This window comes from Acipenser ruthenus, chromosome 11, assembly GCF_902713425.1.
Source record: "Acipenser ruthenus chromosome 11, fAciRut3.2 maternal haplotype, whole genome shotgun sequence".
Classification (NCBI taxonomy): Eukaryota; Metazoa; Chordata; class Actinopteri; order Acipenseriformes; family Acipenseridae; genus Acipenser; species Acipenser ruthenus.
This window is the reverse complement of record NC_081199.1, coordinates 23032849-23059102: the sequence shown is the minus strand read 5'-3', so window position 1 is coordinate 23059102 and position 26254 is coordinate 23032849. Positions and strand designations below refer to the sequence as shown.

The following is a 26254-nucleotide window of genomic DNA, read 5'->3' as shown; positions in this document are numbered from 1 at the left end:
GCCTTGTGTGACCACCCTGGGCTACACATAGGCAACACGCCGGCAACATGTCTCCCACTTTGGACGATGTTCTATTTTTCAGACAACACAAGGGCAACATTTTTCAATACCAGCCAATCAGATTTGATAATAGTGTCACATGATGATAAGGCTCGACCATAATGTCAGACAGACGGTGTATGATGCATTCTGATTCTTGCATTTCAACCAATTAATTAAATGTAGTCTATAGATATACAATACAGTGTGTATGTGGATAAGCGAATGTTAATGTCCACGATTACAATAACATATTTAAGCTATGAATACAATTCTACAATAAAATACATGTGTAGTGTATCTTTAAAAATGTTTTATTTTAAATTAATTTGCTGTGTATGCAAATACATAACTTAAATCCTATTTCTGAACACTGTGTAACTAAAACATCCAACGGTTACCTCTCACTCTGAACTGTCATGCACAAAAGAGATGGCTGCGCACAATACAGAGGGAAACGAGAGCCTTGCAGAAGTTCATTTTTTTGCCACTACTGTGTGCAACCAAATACAACTTGCAAAATTACATTCAGTTGGCTTGCAATATCTCCCCCCCCCCCAAAAAAAAAACGGCGCCACTTAACCAAAAAAAAATTAAAATAAGTCCATCTGCAGTGAAATTTCAATCGTCAAACCTTTTTTTTTTTTTTTTTAATATTTTCCAACAAAATATTCTAGCATTATTTTAAGACGACTGTGAACTAGCCAGTAATTAATAAAATAGCAGTATGTCCAAACATTTTAATAAATCAATTAACGGTATGTAACAAGATTTGAGTTTGAATTAATAACTTGATTTAGTTACTATTGAAACATATATCAAAGCTAATTAGTCACAAAACGTATTCATCATAGGCATCAATTGAATTTTTAAATGAATGTTACCAAGTACAAAAGTTAGTATGAAAACTTTTCTACAAAAGAAAACCCATTCCCGCACCTCAACTGAGCCCATAGTACAAATGCATTCAAACTCCTGTAGCTACCTTTTTTTGTTCTTTTATACTTTGCAAAACCTATTCTTTGGTAGCGGATTCCACATATTCATATTTTATAAAATATTGATCACGCTGTTTACATCTGCCAGCAGGGCGATCACATGATCTTAACACTACCCTATTGTCGGAGCTCTAGCTCTACATCCTGCCTACAGGTAGGCAATCTGTTAGCTCTGATTTGTGAATTTCTGCTTTGATTGACAGTCCGCCAAGACTCCCTTGCTACACTTTATTTTTCTACAGTTACAGCTGCCGCTGGCGCCTGCTTTTCACTATTAATGGAAAAAAATATATAGAATGTCATTGCTCCCTGTATTAAGAGACATTTAACTTCAATCAACAGGCCAATAGAATGCATCAATAAAGTTATCGGTCAACCAAAACTAATTTGAATACATGCACGTAAGTGAAGCTACATTCATAAAAAATAAACTGACCTGTTAACAGAAGCATCTAATTTAAAGCAACATCCTGATATTTGTCTGCAGTGTCCCTTTTGCTTATTTTGCAGCTTCACAATGGTTCAGGACCTCAACTAATATTTTGTTTCTTTCAATACTTTTGCATTTGGCTATTTGTCAGTTTAGCATCATTATTACATTTTATATTAGGTCTACACAGATTAATTTAAGTCAGAAACCTCCAGTGTCATCTTTTCACTTCTCTGGATGGATTTCTTTTAACAAAAGGTTTAGGTTAGGATTCGCACGCTGAGTGTTTGGGTATGCCTGCTACAGTCAGCACTCGGATATCCGTTACCCAGATATATGTCAGTTGCGTTTTACCACCCTTGTATTAAGAATAAAATCAATCCCCATTTTATATATACTATATGTATGTATGTAACAAATTAATGCACTTACCCTTCACACGCGATTTCCGACTCAGTCACCAGTTTTCTGATACAAAGCCCATCTCTTCAATGGTACAATTTATCTGAATATCCGTCACAGCCTGGGGTTTTTTTTTTTTCTCTCTGCATGCTAAATCAGTCTGTGCAGTTTCACAGCACTTCCTCCAGTTTCACCTGACGAAAATGCAGTCAAAACAAAGCTAATGAGACAAGCTACGGTAATGTAACAGTTAATCATTAAACAGTTTTAGATACAGTGATTTTTTTTTTTTTTTTTTTTTTAATCTTTGATCTTTAATTTTTGTGCATTTTCATTTGCAAGTGAACTGTTACATTAGGGCCTTATCGAGTACTATATTCTGCAATTTTGAATACTGACTTGGAATAATGTTAATTCTAGAAACTGTTTTTTCTTTTTTAAATCGTTTGCTAAATTGCGTTACCTTTTACACTGTACGCAGTTCTGTGCATGGGTATTATTTTGATTTAATTTTGCTGTTGGGTCGGGGAATTTTACATACTGCTGCAATACTAATCAGATTTAAAAGTATGTACTATATTACAATCCACGTGTCATCTCTTTTGGCATGTGATATTTTCAGAATCATATAATTCTGAATTAAAATACTTCTGTTTTCAGATATGTATTTTTGACATTGTATCTTTTTTGTGTTCCCTGAAAAACGGAGAAGGGTTGGAACGGGCCAAAATGAAATAATCATATATGCTTCACACTCGTTTATCTGTCATGGAAGTGAAAATTTTATAGGGTCAGATATGTGAGTGCAGACTGTAGTACTACTGTAGCACCAGCACCTTTCATCAACAAATCATTTTTACAAACCAAAACAGCCCTAGACAGCTGAATACCCAGACTAAGTATGAAGACGTGGTTATCCCTACTGAGGGCAGTCAGGTAAGTGTTGTCATAACTTTTGATTTATGTTACCATATTAAAATTATTAAAAGGTGTCAATATGAATCGTCTACATACAGCAAACTGCGATTAACTCCCGAAAATGCCATCGACTCAGTGCTGGGACTCCTGACGTTTTTTTATTCTACAAAAAAAAATTGCTTTTGGTTTGGTTTTATCTTTTGTCGACATCGTTCGGTTTGGAAGTTTATGCAAATGTTGGTTTATTAAAATCATAACTGTTGCATCCTTAATCCAAGCAGCTGTTCCTTCACTTGTTTCACCAATGACCCTCACCTGTGGAGTGTTTATCTGAATAATTGTTTTGTGCAGCTCAATTTAGCAACATTACATAATTTTGTAGTTCAAAGAATGTGTGTGGTGGACAGTGTTTGTTACACATTACAACATAACGACTGCGGCTGGGTGAAAATGACTCAAGCAACCTATTTAGTTGATGTAGTGTATAGCATACCTGCAATCTCATTATGATGAATAATGTTACATTAACATATTGAATTATGTACTGCTTTGTATTTTTCCATATACTTAACGAAAAACTGACAAATTAAAAAATGTGACATTTGGAAATCTAACATGAAATACTATACTACTGTTATGGCTTCCGATAGACTTTTGCAACATCATTTTGTAGTTTCTTTGAATACATGATGTTAAATAAAATAACTAAATTATGTTCATATATACAGTTGTAGTCAAAAGTTTACATACCCCAATGGAAATGTATAATTTCTAGAAATTTGTCAAGCAAAGAATATTAGGAAAACATTTTGTAGCAAAAGTTTGCTTTTGTGGATGAGGAAAAAAGTTGCAAGAAATAGATGTCTACAATTATTTATTTCAGCAATTTTTTTTGCAAAACTCCAAAAATGCTAATTCAAAAGTATTCATTCCTTTGATGCTGTGATAGTATTGTCTACAAGGTGCTAGAAATTATATAAGGGTTAGGCATAGGATGATTGCTGTCATTACCAATAAGTCAATTTGAGGAAAAAGTAAAGAGCTATCTGAAGACCTTAGGCAGAAAATGATTTATTGTCATAAAGCTGGAGAAGGATACAAGAAGATTTCCAAGTATTTGAGTATCCCAATTTCAACTATTGTTGCTATTATCAAGAAGTACAAGACTCATGGTACCGTCACAACGCTCCCTTGGTCTGGAAGAAAGAAGGTTCTTTCACCAAGAACAAGTAGAAGAATTGTGAGGAAGGTTAATAACAATCCGAGATTGACTGCCAAAGATATTCAAAGTGAATTGGCTGCAAATGGGACTGGGGTTTCCATTTCAACCATAGGTCGAGTATTGCATGGTGAAGGTCTCAATGGTCGCAGGCCAAGGAAAAAGCCACTCTTAGGAAAACATCACAAGGACAGTCGTTTAAAGTTTGCAAAACGGCATCTGAATGATGGATATGAGTGGTTCAAGGTTTTGTGGAATGATGAAACAAAAATTGAGCTATTTTGTCACCAACTAAGACGTAGCTTTACAATAAACTAATGTGATCCATCTGTGTCTCTGTCCATTTGCGTTTCCTTCCATATGATGATGTAGATATCCTTCTGTCTGGTGTTGATGGCTGAAGTGTAATGCTGGCTACAGGGATCAGCTTATTTTGCCTCCCTGGCGCAGTAGCACACACAACAGCTGCCACGCTGGCTCCGGGGATCAACCACACTGCAGTCTCCCCAGCGCATCAGCATGACAACCGTCTGGATTGAGCGAAGTAGGGTACATCTCTGGGGTCTTCAAGTGGGCACCTTCCATCCTCGGTGTTTCGTCGACTAGCCCACGACACCTCAAGAGGGCTCGACAGTGATTCTGGCGTCCCAGCATCACCCCCCTCCGTCCCCCACTCAACTCAGCCCAGCTTACTTACCCGTACATCAGCGTTTCTTTCTTTCTATTGTGCTTGAGATCCCCAGCCAGATTCTTTCCGTCTCAACCACAGCCAGTTGCTGCTCCTCTCTGCTGCTTCAGATAAGTTCTTCAATGTGCGACGCAACTCTTGGCCACTGAATCCGACGTCTCTGGGAAACCGGGTTGTAGAGTGTGCCACAAATCCTCAACAACCCGCCTCCACTGGGTAAACCCAGACTCTCCATCCTCGATGTTCCGCTTCAGAGGCTAGTTGAGCATACCGCAGTTTCTTCCTCTCATACGCCTCATCTACACCATCCTCCCATGGCACTGTTAATTCTACCAGGTGGACAAGGCGTGCTGATCCAGACCACAAGACAATATCTGGTCGAAGGTTAGTGGTGGCAATCTCAGTTGGAAAAATAAGCCGTTGACCAACATCTGCCAGCATTTTCTAGTTTCTAGCAGCTTCCAGTTTTCCTGGGCGAGGATTTAACACCTTTTCTTGGTGGTTGCTCTCCTGGGTGGAGGAATGTTGTCTTTTGGGTGTAATGTTTTGATGGACCTGGTGGCAACTTATTGGTCATGTTACGCTTGTCTTCCAATGCTAAGGCCAAACATCGCAGCACCTGGTCATGGCGCCAAGTAAACCATCCTTGGCTAAGAGCCACCTTACATCCTGTCGAAATGTGTCTTAATGTTGCAGGTGATGAACACAAAGGACATGAGGGATCCTCTCCTACCCAGAGGTTTAGGTTCTTTGGTGATGGGAGAACATCATATGTTGAAATGATGAAGAAACTGATCCTGCTTTGTTCCATTGTCCGTAGGTCATGCCAGCCGATCTTGCGTTGTTCCACACTCTCCCATCTCATCCATTCTCCCTGCTTGGCCTGGGAAACGGCCTTTACGCACCTCATCCTCTCCTCCTGCTTTTGCACCTCGTTGACTACCAGTTTCCTCCGTTGAGCTGGGGCTGCCTTGTGCCATGTAGGAGGAGCTGAACTGAGACCAAGACCCCCTCTTCCATGCTGTCCTATGATATCACCAATTCGAAGGGCAGCCTTTGCATCCTCCACAGCTTTCTTTGCCGCCCACTTTCTTCCAGTTTTCAACACAGGTGCTTCCTCCCTTACGCATTTGTCGCATGACTACGAATGTCATTTCCAGGCGGACCTTGGCTCACTTAAACTCCTCGGTTAGAGCGGAGACTGGTAGCTGCAGTATTCCTTTACCATAAAGTCCCACTCTGCTGAGGCAGCGTGGAACTCCCAACCATTTCCTGATGTATGAACTGATTAAAGCTTCAAGCTTCTCTACTGTTGTCAAAGACACCTCGTACACAGTCAGTGGCCACAGCAACCTCGGCAGTAGACCAAACTGAAAGCACCAGAGTTTTAGTTTGCCTGGTAAAGCGCTGCTGTCTATGCTCTTCAACCCTTCCACTGCTTGTTGTCTGACTTCTCCCCTTTAGTTTTCCTTATTCGGGTATGAATACTTTACTTTAGCCTTTTTGAGTTTTGCAAAAAAATTGCTGAAATCAGTCTATTTCTTGTAACTTTTTTTTTCCTCATCCACAAAAGCAAAACTGCAAAAGATTTTTCCTAATATTCTTTGTTTTTGAAAAATTTCTTTTTTTTTAAATAGTCTTCATCCTAAAATTCTAGGTGATGCATATCAATGGAACATTTCCATATTTCTTTGTGTTTACAAACCATTCAATCTGCTTTGGTTTTGTTATCAAAAACTTTCTAGTTTTATTTCTTGATTTTTAATAGCAGCATTTTTCTTTTGGTATGTTTAAGTCTTTAGTTACCTTAGGGATCCTCTTTTTAAGCAAAGGTAGTTTTTCAGAGTGGAATCAAATATTAATGTTATTGCTGGAAAGATCAGTGAAATTATTCTTGCTAGTTTTATACTGTACAATTCCCCTCTGAAAACTTGCCTTTGCATGTGTGATGGATCCTTAATTGTCTTGATAGCCTTAATGTCAAATCTGTGATGGAGCAGATTTATTTCTTTGGTTTTTTTTATGTCTTCTTATCCTGTAGATTTCGATGGTGTCCTCTACCACATCTCCAACCCCAATGGAGAAAAATCAAAGGTGATGGTCAGCATTTCACTGAAGTTCTACAAGGAGCTGCAAGACCATGGAGCAGACGAGGTGTGTACACATCCGCAAGGGAAGGGCTTGGTTCAGAAGTGCCTAGTCCTGGTGTATGAGAACTGCATGTTGCTGTGTAAATTGCCTTCCCAGCATAATTGATCTTGGATGCAACTTGGTACTAATAATGGAAGGGGGTGGGGGGGGTGTGATCTCATTTCCAACACCGTGCAAGAGTTAACAAATGAGTACAGTTTGCTGCTAGCACTGGAAGTAAAATCCCTGGATAACAAGAGTATATTTAGTAGGGCAGCAGTATGGAGTAGTGGTTAGGGCTCTGGACTCCTGATTAGAAGGTCATGGGTTCAATCCCTGGTGGGGGAACACTGCTGTTGTACCCTTGAGCAAGGTACTTTACCTAGATTGCTTCAGTAAAAACCCAACTGTATAAATGGGTAATTGTCAAAATAATGTGTATTAAAAAAAAAAAAAAAAAAAATGTAATAGTATGTAAAAATAATGTGATATCTTGTAACAATTGTAAGTCGCCCTGGATAAGGGCGTCTGTTAAGAAATAAATAATAATATTTAGCTCTGGCTGTTGCTTTCCATTTAGGAAAGCAAATTAGTATGTCCATTAAAGTGGAGCCCCAGGTATTGTCACACATGTTTTTTTTTTTTTTTCTTAAGCTTTTTACTCATCAAAATATGCATGAACTGAGTGTCATATTGGCGGAAGTCATTCAACCATTTATTTAACCAGGAAAGACAGTTGAACGAATTCAGATTTTCAGTGACATCCTCGCCTAGAGGCTCATAAACTGCAGCAGTAGTTACATAAATCACATCAGACAAAATCTAGATAATGCAATACAAACAGAGTCTACTTTATGGCTAACCCAAATACAGAAGTAGTTAACTTCAACTATCTTCAAAAGACATTCTGAACATTTGCTGCTATGTGTTTTTTTTTTTTTAATCTTTTTTTTGAAATTTTGCAAGCAAGATTTTAAGCAATATTCTGTTTACCATCAGCTGAACAAAGTTATTTATTTTATACGTTAGAATTTTTCTGACAAACAAACTGTAGCTCCACGTTGTTGTGAGCAAGTGATGGATCTTAATAGAATAATGCATACTATGGTAGTGTAATATAGTATGTGATTAATGTAACTACTGCTGCAGTAGTTACATAAATCACATGTGATTATATATATATATATTGTACAACTTGTACAGGGTGTTCTTTTAAAGTTGTAAAATTCTGATTTGTCTTTTAAAAAAAAAAAAAAAAAAAAAAAAATGCTATGCCTTTTTTCAGCTTTTTGGCATAGTAAAATATAAAATGCCAAAGTTTAAATCCTTCTGTAAAGGAAGTGTGTTTTTTCTTTTGTTTTTGTGAATTATAGTAGTTTACAGTAGTATTTCTCCATTTTTTTTGTAAGCCTTCATTTTATATTCCTGTGATATGAAGGTTACCACAGTGTGTGTATATATGTATGTGTGTGTGTGTGTGTGTGTGTGTATGTATATATATATAATATATAACTTTTTTTTTTTTACGGTTATCGTACCATACAAATTTTATACCACCCCATCCCTAGTGTGTAATGTCCCATTCTCTTGGCTGCACAAATTCAGTTGATTTTACTTTTAAAGGTATCCGGATCCACGCTTTTTGTAATTGCTCTTATTTGAAATTGCTCTTATCCATTTATCATACATGTTCTTAATGGAATTTACTCTTGTAAGCAAATAGCATTACTATAAGTGTAACTGCTCTTAGTTGAATTCGCTCTTAAAGGTAGTTATTTACTGTATTCTTTATTTTGCTCTTATTTGAATTTGATCTTATTTTCTACTGATTGTACTGTTATAACTGCTCTTATCTGTACGGTGATAGATGGTGTGTAATGGGATATTTTGCAACAACTGTAAGTCACCCTGGATGTCATTTTACCCTCTGCTTCAGCAATGGTTACTGCAACATTATATGTGATACCTGTCCTTGTAGTCACCAGTTGACTTGTTTTCAGATGTAGTCCCCAGCCCATCAGAAACGCTAGAGAGAGCTCTGTAGCACTACAAAGAGGGTTGGCTCTCACTTGCTTCTAATTCAGTACTTCTGCATTGAAGGTTGCTGCTGTTTCACAAAGATGCCATTTATGGAAGAGAATGACTGCTGTGGTTTGTGCATGAAACAGGAAGTTCTCTCAGTGGTAGAAAGTTTAAGGTGGACTGGCCCATAGCTAAACGTGCTTTGTATAAAGGATGTTTTTTTTTTTTTTGGTGGTGGTCTGTGGTCATCCTTAAATGGGTTGTATGTTGCGGACTTTGTCAGTCCCAATCGTAAGCAGGTTTGCAGTGTTTACTCAGGATAGAGCAAATACACTTGGCTACAAAGGCCTGTAATGGAAGTAGATGTTGTAAACTAATGTTAAAACCATTTCATACCTATTAGAGTAGTGGTAACATTATTGCTAGTCCCCCTGTGTGTGTATGTGTAATATATATATATACACACATCTATCTATCTATCTATCTATCTATCTGTATCTATATATACACACATTATATATATATATATATATATATATATATATATATATATATATATATATATATAAATTTTAATTTATTTAATTAGTTCATGACATGCACAGTTGTATTTTTTTACTATTATTATTATTTATTTCTTAGCAGACGCCCTTATCCAGGGCGACTTACAATCGCAAGCAAATACAAATACATTCAAGTGTTACAATACAAGTAATACAATAAGAGCAAGAAATACAATCATTTTTGTTCAAGTGTGACAAACCACAATTCAATAATACAGCAGATAATAGTGATAGTTACATCAGGATATGATTAAATAGTGATAGTTACATCAGGATATGATTAAGTACAAAATGCTACAGGTTAAACACTTGGCAGATTACAGCATTCTGAAGTACAGGATTAAATGCAGTAAAATAGGGGGCAGATAAGAGCAAAATAAAGCACATTTAAATGAAGGGTGATAATGTCCCAGGATACAACAGAGGAGTTCTACAGGTGCTGTTTGAAGAGGCGAGTCTTAAGGAGGCACCGGAATGTGGTCAGGGACTGGGCAGTCCTGACATCTGTAGAAAGGTCGTTCCACCACTGCGGAGCAAGGGTGGAGAAGGAGCGGGCTCGGGAGGCAGGGGAGCGTAGCGGAGGTAGAGCTAGTCTTCTAGTGCAGGCGGAGCGGAGAGGTCGAGTGGGGGTGTAGGGAGAGATGAGGGTCTGGAGGTAGCTGGGTGCAGTCTGGTCAAGGCATCTGTAGGCTAGTACAAGAGTCTTGAACTGGATGCGAGCGATGATCGGGAGCCAGTGGAGCGAGCAGAGTAGTGGAGTAGCGTGGGCGAAGCGAGGCAGAGAGAACACCAGGCGGGCAGCAGAGTTCTGGATGAGCTGGAGCGGACAGGTGGCGGACGCAGGGAGGCCAGCCAGGAGGGAGTTGCAGTAGTCTAGGCGGGAGAGTACCAGGGCCTGGACCAGGAGCTGGGTAGCATAGTTGGTGAGGAAGGGTCGGATTCTTCGGATGTTGCTCAGGAAGAATCGGCAAGTGCGTGCCAGAGTGGAGATGTGCTGGGAATAAGAGAGGCAGGGGTCCAGGGTGACTCCAGGGTGACTCCAAGGTTCTTAGCGGAGGAAGAGAGAGAGAGTGTGGTAGATTCCAGAGGAACAGAGATAGAGAGATCAGAGGAGGGGGAGGAGGAGGGAAAGAAAAGGAGGTCAGATTTAGAGAGGTTGAGTTTGAGGTGATGTGAGTGCATCCAGGAGGAAATAGCAGACAGACAGGTAGAGATACGGGAGGAGATGGTGGAGTCAGAGGAGGGGGAAGGAGAGGAAAATCTGAGCATCATCAGCATAGAAATGGTATGAGAAACCATAGGATGCGATGAGGGGGCCCAGGCAGGTTAAATCCCAAATCCTGTGCATGTATTCTGGACACTTGACCCCACTTACTAAATCGGTAATGGCTAAGAGGAGGAGGAGGCTGTGTGGTCCAGTGGTTAAAGAAACGGGCTTGTAACCAGGAAGTCCCCGGTTCAAATCCCACCTCAGCCACTGACTCATTGTGTGACCCTGAGCAAGTCACTTAACCTCCTTATGCTCCGTCTTTCCGGTGAGACGCAGTTGTAAGTGACTCTGCAGCTGATGCATAGTTCACACACCCTAGTCTCTGTAAGTTGCCTTGGATAAAGGCGTCTGCTAAATAAACAAATAATGTTTTATTTAATATTCTATTCGACTAGGAACATGAATGATCTAATCCTTTCCATACCACTTTAATCCCCCAACTGAAAATTCAAATGATCTTCCTCGCTCTGAGCCCTAGATTTCACCACTCCTTTTTGATGCAAATCTTATATAAATATGATGCAAATTAATTTACACAAGGGTTGGACAAAAAGAGAAACGCCTAAAGTATGTAGCACATACTATGGTGGGGATAAACACATGACTTAATAACTTGGACATGTCAGTCTGTATTAAAGCTTAATGTAAAATGTTAATATAAAATAATAAAGCACTTTCATCGGTCAAACATTCTGTCAAGCAGTTTCATTTTGCTTCTCCAGCCCACCTTTATTCCCCAGCCCAGTTTCTAAGCTCTCACAGCTCCAATAGATTTTCTAAGGTGACTAAGGACTTGATTTGTTTGGCGATTAGTCCATCTTTAACTATGACTGCATGCAAAATCTAATCCAAATCTAATTCTGATATTGTTTTTTCACTAACAGCTGCTGAAAAGAGTCTATGGGAATTTCATGGTGTCGCCTGAATCAGGTAAGAGCTGGTGACTTGGAGCCATTCTGGGATTGTTTGTTTAAAAATAATTTTAAATGCCAATGAAACATCTGGATGAAATGTATATTAATATAATATAGTCTTGTAAGTGCTTAGACAGCACAGCTGTATTTCACGTCATTTTATTCTTTTAACTTGAATACTTCATGGGAGCATGTGACCATCTACATTTCTGGTGACAGGAGGTGTATATTTAATTGTGATACCTCTGCACACCTTTGTCACGCTGGTATTATTAAATATACAGTGCCTTGCAAAAGTATTCAGACCCCTGACCAATTCTCTCATACTGAATTACAAATGGTACATTGAAATTTCGTTCTGATTGATATTTTATTTTAAAACACTGAAACTCAAAATCAATTATTGTAAGGTGACATTGGTTTTATGTTGGGAAATATTTTTAAGAAAAATAAAAAACTGAAATATCTTGCGTGCATAAGTATTCAACCCCCACACATTAATATTTGGTAGAGCCACCTTTCGCTGCAATAACAGCTTTAAGTTTTTTGTGGTAAGTATTTACCAGCTTTGCACACAGTGTCGGAGTGATTTTGGCCCATTCTTCTTGGCAGATTTGCTCCAGGTTGTTCAGGTTGGTTGGACGACGCTTGTGGACCGCAATTTTCAAATGCCACTGTAGGACATTTACCTTTTTGTTCTTGAGCCACTCCAATGTTGCTTTGGCCTTGTGCTTGGGATCATTGAAAAGTGAATTTCCTCCCAAGCTTCAGTTTTTTAGCGGACTGAAGCAGATTCTCTCGCAGTATTTCCCTGTATTTTGCTCCATCCATTCTTCCTTCAATTTTAACAAGATGCCCAGTCCCTGCTGATGAGACGCATCCCCACAGCATGATGCTGCCACCACCATACTTCACTGTAGGGATGGTGTGTCTTGAGGCATGGGCAGTGTTAGGTTTGCGCCACACATAGCGCTTTGAGTTTTGGCCAAAAAGCTCTATCTTGGTCTCATCTGACCACAAAACCTTTTCCCACATCGCAGCTGGGTCACTCTCATGCTTTCTGGCAAACTCCAGACGTGCTTTCAGATGGTACTTTTTGAGTAACGGCTTCTTTCTTGCCACCCTCCCATACAGACCAGTGTCATGCAGAGCTCTTGATATGGTTGACTGGTGCACCATTACTCCACTCCCAGCCACTGAACTCTGTAGCTCCTTCAAAGTGATTGTTGGCCTCTCTGTGGCTTCTCTCACAAGTCTCCTTCTTGTTTGAGTGCTGAGTTTTGAGGGACAGCCTTTTCTTGGCAGTGCCTGGATGGTGTGATGCAGCTTCCACTTCCTGATTATTGATCCAACTGTGCTCACTGGGCTATCCAAACACTTGGATATTATTTTTTACCCTTTCCCTAATCTATGCATTTGTATTACTTTATCTCTACCTTCTGTAGAATGCTCTTTGGTCTTCATTTTCCTTCAGATTCACAGCCTGACCAATGATCCTTCAACAGTGGGGTTTTTATCCAGAAAATGTGACAGCAACTTTAATGGTTCACAGGTGGAGGCCAACGGTAAGGTAATTGTGTCCTCGTTAGGGCAATTTCTTTCATCGGTGTAAACTGGGAGCTTCCACAGCACAGGGGTTGAATACTTATGCAAGCAAGATATTTCTGTTTTTTATTTTTCTTAAAAATATTTCCCAACATAACCAATGTCACCTTACAATAATTGATTTTGAGTTTCAGTGTTTTAAAATAAAATATCAAACAGAACGAAATTTCAATGTACCATTTGTAATTCAGTAATATGAGAGAATTGGTCAGGAGTCTGAATACTTTTTACAGTGCAAGGCACTGTATCTTAATTACTGCAGTTGTTATGGTCTTAAGCCCAAGTGTATTAATTGTGTGTGTTCTATCCCTGGGGCCCCCTTGTAAATAAGACAATGCATCAAGAGTTGTACAAGAGGTTTACAATAAACTAAATAAGATCCATTCTATTGCGCTTTTTTAGCAGCACAATCTGCCTACAGTCAAGTTGAATTTGAATCCCTCCCCCCCCATTTTGTTTTTAGGGTACAATGTTTCTCTTCTGTATGACCTGGACAATATCCCTGCAAATAAAGAGGATGTGATCCACCAGGCTGGCATTCTGAAACGCAACTGCTTTGCCTCTGTGTTCGAGAAATACTTCAAATTCCAGGAAGAGGGCCGGGAGGGCGAGAAGAGGGCCGTCGTCCACTACAGAGAGGATGAGACTATGTATGTGTGCAGTGCAGCCAGTCTAACAATCAGATCAGCAGGTTTTTTCCTGCATTTTATAGAATCTGATCTTTTAGTTGAATCTTTTGGATTGTACATAAGTGAATAGAATGCTGTAAGATTTTTTTTATTTGAAAGGCATTTTTGTGCCTTTTGAATCTTAAATGAGAGACTGTGTTCAATTAAGCATTGTTCTGCTGGTGCACCTCCTGCTTAATAACTGTTAAGTTTCTACATGTGTGGGTGCTTGGAAATGTTGGTATGGCATGAGAGGCAGTTTTATTGTATAGTTGTTATATACATGCACAATTTAACAGTTTTTAAATTTAAATACATTATAAGCCAATAGAAACAAAAATGCCTTTTTGTTTCACAAAAGGATGTGGGAGAATATTGTTGACAGACAAAGACATTGGATGTACAGTAATATAGAACACAACTGTGAAACTAGTCATTTTCTGTAGAACTCAACTGCTGTTTACAGTACATTTCTAGTCGGGTAAGTAGAATAACACTATGTAACACAATTTTTGTTCCTGGGTAGTAAGTATTATTTCCTAATTGCTTATGCCTCAAAAGTATAGAAAATGGCTATTATTCCCCACAAACGTTGCTTTTGTGACCAGGACAGTGATATTTTGAAATTTACCTATTTCCAATGAGAAAACGGGCGAATTTGTGTCTTTTCGTTCACATAAAGTCAGAAAAAAACAACATATGAATCCAAATTAACATGTATTTATACTAAAGTAATACAAAAATGACTACAAAAGATTTAGAAGTGAGTAGTTTTTCGAGATTTACGATTATACTGTAAATCACTTTCATGAATCAGCCCCCAAATGTAGTCTCCCATCATGTTCTCGTTATACTGTCCTTGGTAGCGACGTTCAAAGTCCAGTATATCCTGGTGGAAGTGCTCGCCTTGCTCCTCCGAGTACGCTCCCATGTTCTCCTTGAATTTATCAAGATGAGCATCAAGGATATGGACTTTGAGGGACATCCTACAGCCCATTGTGCCGTAGTTCTTCACCAGAGTCTCAACCAGCTCCACATAGTTTTCGGCCTTGTGATTGCCCAGGAAGCCCCGAACCACTGCGACAAAGCTGTTCCAAGCCACTTTCTCCTTACTAGTGAGCTTCTTGGGGAATTCATTGCACTCCAGGATCATCTTTATCTGTGGTCCGACGAAGACACCGGCTTTGACCTTTGCCTCAGTCAGCTTAGGGAAGAAGTCTTGAAGGTACTTGAAGGCTGCCGACTCCTTATCTAGAGCTCTGACAAATAGTTTCATAAGGCCCAGTTTGATGTGCAGTGGTGGCATCAGCACCTTCCGGGGGTCCCAGCCGTACTCATCATACTTCAAGGCGTCCAGCAAGGTCTTGATGCTGTTGTAATCCTCTTTGAGGTGCACCGAGTGAGCCAGGGGAAGAGACGGGTACTTGTTACCATTATGGAGCAGCACGGCTTTGAGGCTCCTGGATGAGCTGTCAATGAAGGACAGTATAACGAGAACATGATGGGAGACTACATTTGGGGGCTGATTCATGAAAGTGATTTACAGTATAATCGTAAATCTCGAAAAACTACTCACTTCTAAATCTTTTGTAGTCATTTTTGTATTACGTTAGTATAAATACATGTTAATTTGGATTCATATGTTGTTTTTTTCTGACTTTATGTGAATGAAAAGACACAAATTCGCCCGTTTTCTCATTGGAAGTAGGTAAATTTCAAAATATCACTGTCCTGGTCACAAAAGCAAAGTTTGTGGGGAATAATAGCCATTTTCTATACTTTTGAGGCATAAGCAATTAGGAAATAACACTTACTACCCAGGAACCAAAAAAAAAAAAAAAAAATTGGTTACACGGTGTAATCAATTACATTTGTCTTATTGAAATTACAGCTTGTCCCCACATGAATGCATCCCATCAATGTCATTATATAGTCGGATTTACCTAAATTAGCATAAACATTTGTTAATTATGCTTAAAGCTCAGTGGCTGTTTCAGTAAAGCTAACAATCTCTCCCTGGCAGGTATCTTGAAGCGAAGAAGGACAGGGTGACCGTGGTTTTCAGCACAGTGTTCAAGGATGATGATGATGTAATAATCGGGAAGGTGTTCATGCAGGTAAGGCAGATTTTAGATGTTCCAGCGCTGTTTTCAGTGGAGTTTTACAGCTGTGTGGGACTGAAACAAGAGATGCACACAAATATGACTCCCAATGCACAGCAGTTTGAGCCATTCAAAGTTTTACTGTAAGATTAATTCAGCCCACCTCCTTTCTAGGTGGAGTCATTGAGAAGATTTTAATCCATTTAACTGCTGAGTAAAGCCTAGACTGGATTATCTTGAACACCGTGATTCGTATTGGTCAACCCTAGAACCTTGGTTTGTTATTGGCTGTTTCGTTCTTGTCTGTCTTCAGTGGTAGTTTGGCATCTTGCTGCTCCACGGATACTAGAGCAAGTATTACAAATTAAAAAAACAATTCCTCACCTCTCCTGTTGAGCAGTTGAGTTTGCTTTCCAGTTCCTCTTATCTCTAGCTGCCAGGCTGTACTGCTTGGTACAGCTATGGATTTATGAATTTATGGAAGCAGTGTTTTTTCTGCACTTAGATGTAGCATGATCAGTTTACAGTGCAAATCAATCTGACTGGTGGCATCAGAAATCTGATAACACAAGTCCTTGCCAGCTGCTTATTTAAATATACTGTAGTTTCAGTTCTGATGGTATGGAATGGTTGACATGACTGCCTAACAATTCCAATTAGGCATCCTTGTTCAGGGAGCGTATATGCTTTTATAAGTCCTCAGCCACTGCTTTTTCAGCTGCTTAAATTTTAGAATATTCAAATTATCTTCCTCTGTTCTGAGCCCTAGGTTTCAGCCAGCTTCATATTTCAGTGTTTTGAAAGTCGTCCAGCAAAGTTGGCTTTACGTATGGCTGAGTTTCATGATTACCTTTGTAAGTTTCCTAGCAAACCAAATGACACAGAAATGTTTTGTAGCATACAGTATTGCAAGAAAGCTGAAAAATAAAACAGAATACAGTAGTTCAGATACCAGTCAAGCAAAGATGAAGATGCAAGTAGTCACAAAATATTTTTTGTAATATTTACAAATACAATGTAAAGATAACCATTGTGTACTTAATTGAATTTAAATTCTTAAGAGATGAATGTGAATTTTGTGTTGCTTGTTTTCCTTTGCACAGTGTGCCTACATTACTGTAGAAATGTTTTTGTTTGTTTCCATAATATAGGAGTTTAAGGAGGGTAGGCGTGCCAGCCACACAGCTCCTCAGGTCCTGTTCAGTCACAGAGAGCCTCCCCTTGAGCTGAAGGACACTGACGCTGCTGTCGGAGACAACATTGGGTACATCACCTTCGGTATGGAACTTTGTGAACACTGTACTGTATAAAACTTGGTACAAGTCTGAAATATCGGTTATCTTAACTAATGTATTCTTTTTATTTAGGTTCACTTTGTATATCACTTCTGTCAGGCATTTCCCATGAATGTAGGACATGTCAGATTTGTTCTATGTGAATTTTGTATTTCTTACCCACCAGGGCAGGATGTTACAAGGGGTTAGGTTAATGGTTACACTAGGTGCATTAAGCTTCTTTTAAAAAGTCAATGGGATGTGATGACTGACGAATGCATTTGTTCAGATAACTGATATTGCATACCCATACCAAGTTGCTGTTTTTGACAGATGTATCAAATAGATGAATACTAAATAAAATGTATATTGTATTTGCATAGAGGAGCAATGCATTTGCTGGCATAATAACTTTTTTACAAATAAACTAGGGTTCTGTTTTAAAAGAGAACTAGATTTCCAAATAAACTGACCATTTCATGTACAGAGCTTCTTTCACCTAGATTTTAATGTTTGGAAATATACAGTACTCTATTGCTGTGTGAATAGGGATGAGGCCCAGAGACAGACTGCTGTTCAAACAAAATAGTTTTATTAAATAGAAAACACAAAATACAGGCACAAGGGCCAAAAGGGTTTTTAAAACACAAACAATAAACACAAAGTAAAAACTTACAGAAATAAGGCTTTGCTTTGCCTTCACTGGATTGCAAAATTAACAAAAAACAGCACACAAAGGAAAAACACACTTGCTCCCTCAGCTACCTCCTTTTATGTCAGGTGGCTGGGTGCTAATTGATTACTAATGATTCACACCTGACACAATAAACCTGGGCAGGGAGGAGAATTTAACCCCATCCCTGCCAATATTTACAAGGGCAGAGCCCTGCTCTGCCACAGTTTCATAAACAGGTGTTCTGAAAGATTTCCTTTTTTGTTGACTTTTTAACCGTTAGCAGTCCATTTATTCAGTGCGTGTCAGACGCGTCAGGTCCAATTTATTTTCACACGTGCAGTTTATTTTAGACGCGCTGTTTAAAAGTATTTTTTTTTCACAGTAAAACAGGTTTAAAAGGCACTGCATATCAACAGGACACTCAGTTCTGCATCTCCAGCCCCGCCCCACCCCTTGTTCGCTATATTTTTCAAATGTCTCTTAATAATAGTACATACCGATAAATCATCTCTTGATCACTTGTTTTATCGCCAAACTCCTCAATAATGCAATCCAAGTCATTATTTTATTACTATAACATCTAAAAAAAAGCTGCACATTTCTGTGATGTTCTTTGAGCGCTGGATGCGGAAGCAGCTATCTTGTTTGTTTATGTTATCTATGTGGTGTCGGGTCTATCAGTATTCATGAGATACGGCCTTTTTTTTCGGCTTCTCTCGGCTCCTATCGGTCTCACTCGGCCATTGAATGTTTTTCTTGGCTTTTTCCGGAGAAAAAACGACTAGAGACCTGTTTTTTGCGTCTTTTTGATGATGTCGGACAGGGTCCGACATTGGACTGGAAAAGGAAAATTGCGATGCTGGACCAGGTCCGACATAGGACCGCAAAGGGTTAAAATGTATTTGTTTTATAGCATGGAAACTTGTATCATAAACATGCCTATTTGTCCTTCCGACACCAAATGTGTGAAGAGTTTCCCTTTTGTCTTTATATAATAGTGACCATTAAAATAATAGTCCTTCACTTTACAGAAAGAAAGCTAAATATATAAATGGCAGAATCATTTTGCAGTGTGAAAGATTAAACTTAAGGAAAGCATCCAAGTTGAAAAGAGAAGTTGATTTGAAACAGAAGTTAAATAGTAGGAACAAAAAGTGGGTATTGTTAGTAGTTAAAAGAGCAAACAGTATTTTTCATTCATTCTATTGAAAAGGTGAGAAGGATCACTTCCCTTTTTTTTACCATCAGCCTATGCCCATTAACCCTTTGTCTTGCTGTGTCTGATGTGTTTGTTTAAAATGTGAATGGTAATGTTAGGTTATGCCACATATTCAAAGTTCATGTGGATGCCTTTAAATTACACCATTGTGAAATAGGCAATCACAGAATTCTGTGACAGCTAGTGTTCCACCAACAGTTAAACATTTATTTTTGATCATGATAAACTAGACATGATTGTTCTCTCTCTCTCTCTCTCTCTCTCTCTCTCTCTCTCTCTCTCTCTCTCTCTCTCTCTCATCTCGCTCTATTCTTCAGGGAACAGATTCGCTTTACACAGGCAGTTAGCTAGTCCTAAAAGGCAGATATCAATTATTGATGTCCCTTGTTGGAAGGTGTAATGTTTATGTAATACACACATGCCGACACCTTCTGTTGTACTGGTGCTCTGAATTATGAATGGAGCCATGGCCTCGGACTCTCGGGTTTCATACCATATTGACTGTAACATGGATTGAATGGGATCGCGTGCTACAGGGAGTAACAATAAACTCCAGCTGCACATTGGGGTGCTTTTCCAGTGCAGCTGGTAACCAGTTAGCTTTACTTAAAGAATAAACAATCAATCTAAAAGGATGATCTGTGGATTACCTCAATGTCTATTGTGTTAATTGAAGTCCAAACCCTACCCCAGTCATATGTGGTTCCTGTTCAGAGCAAGAAACTTATTTCAATCGCAGGCTTTTTGCCGATTTCTTTTTACATTTATTTTCAGTGGTGTAAAGTCTAGTGAGTTTTTATAAGGTAACAAACATATTTATGAGTCTTTACTGAATAATTAGTGGTGGAAAAGTGTGTGAGTTAGCTAGTCCTAAAAGGCAAGCACAATAAATATGTGTTTGTGTGCGGTTTTTTTTTTTCTAACTCTCTTGTGTGTTTCCTCTTTCAGTTCTGTTCCCTCGCCACACCAGTGTAAATGCCAGAGACAACACCATCAACCTCATCCACACCTTTAGGGACTACCTGCACTACCACATAAAGTGCTCCAAGGTAAGGGGTGGGGCGTGCTTAGAGAAGCACTTACTGTGTAGGGAGGGAATGTTAGCACTCCTGAGTCAAGAGTACCCAGTATGTGTTAACAAAAACAGTTGAAATAAAATGGTTTAAACACTTTAAAAACTACTGCCCCTTATAGATAGCAACAGCGCAAGATAATTTCACTGCACCCAGTATTAGTTTTAAATATAGTAAAATAAATTAGTAAAATTCCTTTAACCTGACTGGTAAATATGAGGTCCTTAATCACTGGTAAAGGACCTCGAATGTCAGTTCAAAATATGTTTAAACTCTGTTCCAAATAAATCTGCTGTAAATACAGTATTCATGTTGTGGTGATGTAAGGCATTAGGACCCTGGTGTTGGCCACATACAAGCCATCTTAGCAAAGGTAACTCTGGGTTAATTCACTAGTTAATGGGGTAATGCTGATCAGCTGTGACTGATCAGCTTGGGGAATAAAAAGGCCACAGTTTTTGTGTGTTCTGTGATGGGAGGGTTTGGAGAAGAGGGTTTCGAGGGGGAGGTGGGATGATTTTCTGGTAACAAACAAAGGTATTGATTTTGACAACAAAAGTTCTGGATGGTGATTTGGATTTGGTTATTTTCTGATTTGTTTTAAACAGGGGAACAGGCTTACCCTGCCCTGCATTAGACAGGACAACTGTAAACCTATTTAGTTCATGCCCAAAGAAGGGCTAGGTTTTGTTTTTGTGTTTTATTTATTTTGAAAAGTTTGCTAATAAAAATACGCTATAGCGTTTGAAAAGCACTTCAAGTGTACCGTGTGTCTTTAAAAGGACAGACGCTTGTCTGGAACACAACACAGACACCTGGTGAAAATTCTTTTACATTGTATTTTACTTTTTTTCTGCTTAATAGAAGATCTCTGTTCTTGTACACACTCTCTGAACATTGTCTGTCAATGTATAAGTGAAATTGTTCAGTGCTGTTGCTAATTAACCCCACTCAGACCCATTGTTTACTAAGTATGTTGGTATCCCAGAATAATGTATTGTGCCCCTTTTCAAAAATAAATCTAGTGACACCCTATATCTTATTCCTTTGCTATGAATGCAGAATGACTGGGTGTCATATTTATTCCCCCAAAAACGTGTTTCTGTTATGTTGAATGTGACTGGCACATTGAATGTTGTACCACTCCAGTCACATCAATGTCCTAAAAAAAGAATAGCAGTGCTCCTGATTACATTACTAAGCTTAAGGAGACAGCCATGAAGCAACGGAAATATGTATATATAATTTACACCGGCTAATTTGTATAAACCTGTTTAAATAAGTTAATACACATTTTTCAATGACTACTGCTGTATGTGTAATGACCCAAGTACATTTTACACTAGAGAACTGATTATGATGAAACTTGGTATGGTGACCAAATTACATGACTGCAGAAAACATATTCTGGTCATAAGAAAGTTTACAAACGAGAGGAGGCCATTCAGCCCATCTTGCTCGTTTGGTTGTTAGTAGCTTATTGATCCCAGAACCTCATCAAGCAGCTTCTTGAAGGATCCCAGGGTGTCAGCTTCAACAACATTACTGGGGAGTTGGTTCCAGACCCTCACAATTCTCTGTGTAAAAAAAGTGCCTCCTATTTTCTGTTCTGAATGCCCCTTTATTTAATCTCCATTTGTGACCCCTGGTACTTGTTTCTTTTTTCAAGTAAAAAAAAAAACTATGTTCTTATATATTTTGTAACTTGTTGTTTAAAATTTTTAAATTAAACTCACTTTTTAGGCATGGGCATGTGGTAATTAAATTAATTTGATCAGAAATGTTCTGGGTGCTTTTAATTACAGTTGCATTTATTTATAATTCACATTTAGCACATGATTGATTTTAAAAAACAAAAGGCATTTAGATAGGTGTTGCATACTCTCTTCCTCTATCAAGGAGAGTATAAAACACAGAAGCTCAAATAAAATAGTGTACAGCTATGGCAAAAGTTTTGCATCACCTAGAATTTTAGGATTGAGAAACTATATGAAAGTAATTTTTGATCTTTTATTTAACGTCATGTAATCAAAAGAAACTACAAAATGTGTATCTCAAGTCTACCAGAAGCCACAATAATAGTACTGTATTTCATATTAGGTTTGTCTCATTTTTCAATTTGACAGTTTTGTCGTTATGTGTATGGAAATCTGCAATGCAGTATGTAATTAATATGTTAACATAACTTTATTCAGCAGGTTTTGTTCGACTTTATGAAGCAAAATTTGTTAATTCTATAGGTTGATGCTAAACTTTTGGCCATCGCTGTAGATTGTCTAATTAACATTAAAGTATTTAGCTTTGACTTTCCTCTTCAGTTACGGCTTCCTCAGTAACTTTTGCCTTGACTTCCCCAGGCTTACATTCACACCCGCATGAGGTCCAAGACTTCAGACTTTCTGAAAGTGCTGAACAGAGCCCGTCCTGACGCAGAGAAGAAGGAAATGAAGACTATCACGTAAGAGTCCATCCAATATTTGAAGCGGAAGCACCATATGGTTTCTATTAAGAGACTACTCTCAATGTACACGGAACCCACAGAAAATAGTTCATGTTATATTAATACATTTGTTGTAACACGCATTTCTAACCATTGAATGATTTTGCAGTCTTTTTATAAACGCTAATAACAGTCTTGAAGGTGTATCTAAAAGGTGTCTCCGTTTTGCCCAGCGTCAGGCATATAAATTGACTTTAAAAAGGTTCAAGGTTAAATAATCCACAGACACAATGCACAGTAATTAAATTATTCAAATTGTTAACACAAACTCGTTTTTATTGCGTGTCTAGGTGTGGAGGTATGCAAATAAAAACTTAAGAAGCATTCAAAATCCCTTTTGAAATGTGTCCATATTAAACTGACTTCCCACTTCTCCCTGCTGCCCTAGTGAACTCAAACAAAGGAAGGCAGTGTAGCCCTTTGTATACCCTGTGGTGCAAACACTAGCGTGTTCACAATTGAGAAACAAAGCGCTTCAAACTTTAATTGATATGTTCTCATTATTTGTAACAGAAAAATATATAAATATCATTGCATTAATACCACCATTTCAAGGAGGAAACATTAGTCTGAACGTTCTTAATTGAAATACATAGCTTCGCTCTAGATTTAAATTAACCAGGGGACACAAGCGTCAGGTTGGGTTGAAACCTGCTTGGCACAACATCGCTGTGTGAGCCAATTGTACATGCATCTGATACAAATAAGTAGGTTATAGATGACCCCTTTAAACTCTCTTACTGCTCGTCCAGAAACAAAGACGTTTCAAAAGATCTTATTTTCCTATAGTGTGCTTTTGATTATATATATATATATATATATATATATATATATATATATATATATATATATATATATATATATATATATATATATACACAGACGTGCTCAAATTTGTTGGTACCCTTACAGCTCATTGAAATAATGCTTCATTCCTCCTGAAAAGTGATGAAATTAAAAGCTATTTTATCATGTATACTTGCATGCCTTTGGTATGTCAATAAAGCAAAGAAGCTGTGAAAATAGATGAATTATTGCTTATTCTACAAAGATATTCTAAAATGGCCTGGACACATTTGTTAGTACCCCTTAGAAAAGAAAATAAATAATTGGATTATAGTGATATTTCAAACTAATTAGTTTCTTTAATTAGTATCACACATGTCTCCAATCTTGTAATCAGTCATTCAGCCTATTTAAATGGAGAAAAGTAGTCACTGTGCTGTTTGGTATCATTGTGTGCACCACACTGAACATGGACCAGAGAAAGCAAAGGTGAGAGTTGTCTGAGGAGATCAGAAAGAAAATAATAGACAAGCATGGTAAAGGTAAAGGCTACAAGACCATCTCCAAGCAGCTTGATGTTCCTGTGACAACAGTTGCAAATATTATTAAGAAGTTTAAGGTCCATGGAACTGTAGCCAACCTCCCTGGGCGCGGCCGCAAGAGGAAAATCGACCCCAGATTGAACAGAAGGATAGTGCGAATGGTAGAAAAAGAACCAAGGGTAACTGCCAAAGAGATACAAGCTGAACTCCAAGGTGAAGGTACGTCAGTTTGTAATTGCACCATCTGTTGCTTTTTGAGCGAAAGTGGGCTCCATGGAAGAAGACCCAGGAGGACTCCACTTTTGACAGAAAAACATAAAAAAGCCAGACTGGAATTTGCTAAAATGCATATTGACAAGCCACAATCCTTCTGGGAGAATGTCCTTTGGACAGATGAGTCGAAACTGGAGCTTTTTGGCAAGTCACATCAGCTCTATGTTCACAGACGAAAAAATGAAGCTTTCAAAGAAAAGAACACCATACCTACAGTGAAACATGGAGGAGGCTCGGTTATGTTTTGGGGCTGCTTTGCTGCGCCTGGCACAGGGTGCCTTGAATCTGTGCAGGGCACAATGAAATCTCAAGACTATCAAGGCATTCTGGAGCGAAACGTACTGCCCAGTGTCAGAAAGCTCTGTCTGAGTCGCAGGTCATGGGTCCTCCAACAGGATAATGACCCAAAACACACAGCTAAAAGCACCCAAGAATGGATAAGAACAAAACATTGGACTATTCTGAAGTGGCCTTCTATGAGTCCTGATCTGAATCCTATCGAACATCTATGGAAAGAGCTGAAACTTGCAGTCTGGAGAAGGCACCCATCAAACCTGAGACAGCTGGAGAAGTTTGCTCAGGAAGAGTGGGCCAAACTACCTGTTAACAGGTGCAGAAGTCTCATTGAGACCTACAGAAAACGTTTGATTGCAGTGATTGCCTCTAAAGGTTGTGCAACAAAATATTAGGTTAGCGGTCCCATCATTTTTGTCCATGCCATTTTCATTTGTTTTATTATTTACAATATTATGTTGAATAAAAAATCAAAAGCAAAGTCTGATTTCTATTAAATATGGAATAAACAATGGTGGATGCCAATTACTTTTGTCAGTTTCAAGTTATTTCAGAGAAAATTGTGCATTCTTTGTTTTTTGTGGAGGGGTACCAACAAATTTGAGTACGTCTGTGTATATATATATATATATATATATATATATATATATATATATATATATATATATATATATATATATATATATATATAATTTAATTTATTTTACAAGAAATGTTTTTAGAGATGCATTTAACACCATTCTGTAAAGTAACAACCTTTCTAAATATGTAAAACCTTTTTAGAGGTGTGCATGGATACTGGGATTGCAGGAGGTGCTGGGGGATTATATTGTTCACCTGTTTTATTCCCAGCTGGGAGATTTTGTTCACAAAGGATCAAAGAACCGGTCTGCTTCGAAAACAACCTGAATATTTCCCCCTCTGATAATATTTGCAGAAGGAAGTTGATTCTGTTAGTCAGTGATTGCCAAGTATCTAGCAGGGCAACCGAGCCAGAGCAAAGCCCATACATGATGGCTACCTGCCCTAGTTCTTCATTTCCTGGTTTATATTGGAGGATTCATTCCTTTAAAGTGTGAGGCAGAGTAGAGGGTGAAATTTAACCTGTAAAATGTCATGTAATAGTTACTCATACTAATGTGGAACCCTAATAATCCAATACTGATATGGCTGTAGAGTGTTTAAGTGTGACTTACTATGTTTCTTTGGTATCCAGGGGGAAGACTTTTGCATCTCGTTAAGAAGACAACCCTCAAACAGCTGGATCTGCCGTGTCGCCAAGCACAAGCTCTCTCCACTATTCTGGTCCAGTACAAAAGCCTCCAGTTGGCCAGTAAATTCCATTTTATAGGAGAAGTCGTGGAAATTTGGAAAAAGAAGAAAAAAAACTAAGAATAAAAACGGTTCTTGCTTTTGCATAGTGAAAATAAAATCCTTAAACAAAAAAAACATTTGATACAATGTGATCTTTTATTTCTTTGGACATTTGGTATTTTGCCTTGCAGCTTATCTCTGCTGATTAATTAAGTGTTTGCGATAAGAATGCAGTATCCCTTTTCTCTTTCACATCTCTGCCTCGGACGAGTGATGAAATGTATGTATCACTGACAAATCAAAAGGTGACAAAAAATAAATCTGTCTTAATAAAA

At 38.4% G+C, this 26254-nt stretch overlaps 1 protein-coding gene across 1 annotated transcript in view; it reads left to right on the top strand.

Annotated features, from left to right (window-relative positions):
- LOC117427175 (actin-related protein 2/3 complex subunit 2-B) overlaps positions 1 to 26254 on the top strand; it is a 29151-nt gene extending 2897 nt beyond the window's left edge. The window contains exons 3-10 of the mRNA XM_034045603.3: positions 6736 to 6848; positions 11564 to 11609; positions 13662 to 13848; positions 15890 to 15983; positions 17120 to 17246; positions 20086 to 20186; positions 22568 to 22668; positions 25822 to 26254. Of these exons, the coding sequence (XP_033901494.1) occupies positions 6736 to 6848; positions 11564 to 11609; positions 13662 to 13848; positions 15890 to 15983; positions 17120 to 17246; positions 20086 to 20186; positions 22568 to 22668; positions 25822 to 25846 (794 nt within the window). The 3' untranslated portion in view covers positions 25847 to 26254. The remainder of the gene's footprint in view (positions 1 to 6735; positions 6849 to 11563; positions 11610 to 13661; positions 13849 to 15889; positions 15984 to 17119; positions 17247 to 20085; positions 20187 to 22567; positions 22669 to 25821) is intronic.